The sequence below is a fragment of the Vicia villosa genome, linkage group LG1 (assembly GCF_029867415.1).
Source record: "Vicia villosa cultivar HV-30 ecotype Madison, WI linkage group LG1, Vvil1.0, whole genome shotgun sequence".
NCBI lineage: Eukaryota > Viridiplantae > Streptophyta > Magnoliopsida > Fabales > Fabaceae > Vicia > Vicia villosa.
The window spans coordinates 44,598,626-44,603,167 of NC_081180.1; the positions used below are offsets into that span (position 1 = coordinate 44,598,626).

Below are 4,542 nucleotides of genomic sequence, written 5' to 3' on the forward strand. Positions count from 1 at the left end.
TTTTTTTCGATAATATATTCTAAATTTATTTTCATATTAATTGATCTAATTCTCAAATTTTACAACTCTTAAAGTAAAAAAATAAAGATGAATTAAAAAAAAAATTGTATTCTTAACTTATAACTTAAATAATTTGGATCATCTCCTGCTTTTTGTGTGCAGCTCCCTCTCATGTTGATAATCCAATGGATAGAAAATAACAAAAAATAGATAAATAAGTCAAATTAATTTTAAAATAAGAAAGAAATATAAATGGAAGGCTAAGATTGATGGCTAGATGGAAGCTGGAGACACCAGGCAGCAGAGGATCCTGCCCTTAGACAACAACAATCTTAAAATATTTGTTTTTTCCGTTGTTTATATTCAAAATAGGAGGGAGTATTTAGTATTTACAACAACCGAAAACAAAAAATAGTGTCAGTTCTTATTAGTTAATTAGTGCATGTTAACAATCTAACTCAAACCAGTGGCGGTAACCACAATTAATTAGACATAATAACTAAACATAGTTAGACTGGCTTTACTCTCTCACACACTACCTACCTTTACCCTTTCAAGACTGGCACAGTAGATCACAGCACAGTTAGTTATCTATCTTCTTCTAGAGTAGTTGAGAATTGGAACCAACTTCATTTCTGTTGCAGCTGAAACTGAGAAAAAAAGTTTGTTACTATGCCAGGCCCTGGTCCTCACCTGATCTATGCCATGGGCTCGGGCCTTGGTCTAACCGCCATCTCTAACGGCAGATTTAGTCCACACCACACGCTCACATACACCATCAACTCCTTCTTTGGACCTGATATTGGTTCCTTCTCCGAGTGGCTTGGCTCTCTTCTTGGCGGTCCAGCTGATTCCGTAGCCTCGGCAGTGGCCGATCTCATCCACCATCCCTTCTATTACATCCTTATCTTGGGATTTCCTCTTTGCTTTCTTTACTCTAAGATTTCCTCTTTTCTTGTTCATTCACACCTTCTTGAATCTTCACTACCCAAGGTGATTTCCTCAAATTTTCTTCATAATTTCATTAATTTTTATTAGTTAATACTTGATGTTATATTGCAGGTGCCTCTTACAAAGATGCAGTGTTTTTTCTTGATTTCTGCGGGATCTTTTACTCATTTCTTTCTAGATCATCTATTCGAGGTATTTTTTTATTATTTTTTTTAACCGTTTTGTGTTTGTTTCTATTGATTATCTGATTTATCATACTTATTAGGGAAATCTGCCTAAAATAGTAGCTAAAGTGGATTCAAGTATTTATGGAGATAATATGCATGGATATATTGTTTTATTATGTCCAATTTTGTGGTATGTCAAATTGTTTCCTCATTTGTTACTCTCTTAAATTCCATCTCTTGATGAGAGTCAGCTTCAAATTTTAACATTGCTAATAACCTTATTAAATGTGTATAATATGTAAGTAAAAATGGTAACTTAGTTTGAGGAGTTGTGTTCGGACTATATTGAACCAAGAATGCCAAATTAATATAACTGATATAGTAGAATTTTGAGGAATATATGTTCAAATCTTGTTTAAATATATGAATGAAGATATATTACAAAATATTAGTTAGAGTGTAGTTAATTTGTTAGAATTTGAAGATAGGTAGTTGGTTAATTTCAATGAACATGTCTTCCAATATGATTCCTTTTGACATTTTCTTCTTATTTCCAAGCTTCCAAGTTCATTTTCCTTCATGGTCCTTAGATTAAAAGATAATGTCATGGTCATGGCATGCCATTTACAACCAACACTTATCAACACTTATGATTACTTTTAACTTATTCATTTTTTTCAAATTATTATCGGTGTCGACATGTCAGTGTCAGTGTCGTGTTTCTGGTGTCTGTGCTTGATAGTGTTTAATTGCTACTATGCTAGATAATGTAGCTTTCAACTTTAGTCTGCCTTTAATTCTTGTCGCATAAGGTTGATATATCTTTTCTGTTCGTATCCTCTTCTTTTTTTCATAGTCTAAATTTTGAAGTAAAAAAAAGTAGATTTTGAAGTTCTGCATACCTAGATTTTACAGGTAGTGTCATTGGCTTTTATTTTAATGGAAACTAAGGCAGAAAACTGCAAATGAAACTAAATTTTACTAGTTCGCAAGTCATCTAAGGGTGTTAAAGACAACTGCCGTAGTCATGTTGTTATAACCCTTATACTAAAAACTGAAAAACTTACACTCAAGTTATTGAAACTTATTCTCTCAAAATCTTATAGGAGAATGGGAAAACAACCATGTACACTTGGATTTTGAGCACTGGTTGGTGGAAAACTAGAGCACCCGTTAACCCGGATGCTGTTGTTGTAGTGAGCTCCTTATGTGTTTGCTTAATTGGTGGATTCTTCTACCTAAACAGGTGTTTGTTATTGCAGCTTTCAATGTTAATTATCATGTTTTATTGTAAAGATATCATGGTTTTGACATGCTTTTCTTTCTCCTTCATTGCCCTGCAGAGCAAGTTCCTCAAACTCATTAAAGAAAAAATCATATCAGTCAATACTACTTGTGATATTCATAGCTTCTTTATACTGTATATGGTGTATAACTCAGATATATTGGATCAGTCCCCGTCGTCCAGCGGTTGGAGAAGAAGCTGATCTTGGTGTTCTTGTGTTCTTAGCTATATATTTCTTTCTACCTTATGGTTTGTGTATAATGTCCATGTACCAAAAAAATCTTGATTCTAATCAAATTCCACTCTAATAGTACGTTTACCTCCTGACATAGATTTTTATGTTTTTGCCAATGCAATCTAGTTATAAATTTACACGATTACTAGACGTACACCCGTGCGATGCACGAATATGTTTTATTTAAATATTAATGATACTATTATAATTACAATTTAAAAAATTAAACGTACACAAATTTGTTTAATTTAAAGAATAATAATAATTATTATTATTATTATTTAAAAATAATTTTAAAATTAAATTTACAATCATAAGATAGGTTCTATTTAAATATCAATGACAATTTTTATAAATTTGAGAGAGGTGTTGCTATGAGTTATGAGTATAGAAACTTTAGATTTTTTAATTCAATTCGTAACATCATTTAGAACTGAGTAGAAAAAAATAGTTAATCTACATTACAAATACAAACAATTATGTACAAAATATGAAAAACATTATTGAATCAAATATGAATTACAATATAATTAATTATCATATATCAACAACATAAATAAATAAATAAAATTAAAAAAGTGAAAACAAATAAAAAAATCATTTAATCCAGTTCTTAGATGAAAAAAATTAAATGAATACAAAGGTAGGAAATCAAAAATAAAGAATGTAATTGAGAAATATCTTGGTATGCAATTTTCTCATGCATGGCACGGTGACACCTACAAAAACAAAGGCAAAGAATTAAAAAAAGGTAAAATATAAAAAATTAATTGAAATATGTCTGATCATTATTTTAATATGTGAAGAAGAAATTGAGAAATGTAATTGAGAAATATTGTCATATGCAATTCCCTTATCCATGGCATGGTGGCACCTACAAAGACAAAGGCAATGGATTAAGAAAAAATATAATACAAAGGCAGACAAAGACAACAAATTAAGAAAAAATATAATAGAAAGATAAAGGCAAAGTATAAGAAATTAATTGATACATATCTAATCTTTGTTTCAATATGTGAAGAAAAAATAGAGACTAATGATGAAAATCAAGAAGGTGAAGAAGCCTAACAATTTTGATGTTAAAAAATAAATGAACTACCTTAAATATATATATTGAATGAGTTAGTGGTAGTGGTGGAATAGTTATAATGCAATATGTAACTGTATTTTCAATGTACGTGGTTTTAATGTAGGTGGTTGTGGTTGTGTATTAACTAAAAAATAGGAAGTATAATAAGTGGCTTGTGGGTTTATTATTATTTATTATTAGAGATTTATTTAAAAGGTGGTTGTGTATTAACTAAAAAATAGGAAATAAGTGGCTTGTGAATTTATTATTATTAAGATTTTATTTTAAGAAAAACGTGGTTTTAAATATATATTAATTAATAATAATAACAATAATAATAATAAATAGTGAATTAGAGATTTTATTTTTTTAAAAAACGTGGTTGTGTATTAACTAAAAAATAGGAATTAATAAGCGGCGGTTTTATATTATTAAGATTTTATTTTAAGAAAAACGTGGTCTTAAATATATATTAATTAATTAATAATAATAATAAATAGTGAATTAGAGATTTTATTTTTTTAAAAAAGCGTGGTTGTGTATTAACTAAAAAATAGGAATTAATAAGTGACTTGATTATTATTATTATTATATTATTATTTATTGTTATTAATAAATATGATAATTTATTATTGGTGGAAAATTTGGCGGGAACATTTTGGAGAGAAGAAGTTGTAGGATTATAATTTAGTATGATGATATAGAATTTTGCCGCAAGTAGCTTATATATAACTAACTCTGGAGTACCATATAATGCTTTTAAATTGTGATTTAATTTTTTTTCATGTTTTAGAGTTTATAGTCCTTCTAATAATATCTTATAATCATAATCATT

At 28.8% G+C, this 4,542-nt stretch overlaps 1 protein-coding gene across 1 annotated transcript; it reads left to right on the plus strand.

The window, feature by feature from the left end:
- Positions 1–437: 437 nt before the first annotated feature.
- Positions 438–2,730, plus strand: LOC131605186 (uncharacterized). Its single transcript, XM_058877575.1, has 4 exons — positions 438–993; positions 1,063–1,143; positions 2,225–2,364; positions 2,462–2,730. The coding sequence occupies exons 1-4, from the start codon at positions 673–675 to the stop codon at positions 2,709–2,711; spliced, it is 792 nt and encodes a 263-aa protein (XP_058733558.1). The 5' UTR covers positions 438–672; the 3' UTR covers positions 2,712–2,730.
- The last annotated feature ends 1,812 nt before the right edge of the window (positions 2,731–4,542 follow it).

What these genes read in the sequence shown, in the direction of transcription:
- LOC131605186 (XM_058877575.1), top strand. Translation starts at nt 673, where the DNA reads ATGCCAGGCCCTGGTCCTCACCTGATCTATGCCATGGGCTCGGGCCTT. An exon ending in TTGAATCTTCACTACCCAAG is followed by an intron (nt 994 to 1,062) that starts GTGATTTCCTCA and finishes GTTATATTGCAG; the next exon opens with GTGCCTCTTACAAAGATGCA. An exon ending in GGATTCTTCTACCTAAACAG is followed by an intron (nt 2,365 to 2,461) that starts GTGTTTGTTATT and finishes ATTGCCCTGCAG; the next exon opens with AGCAAGTTCCTCAAACTCAT.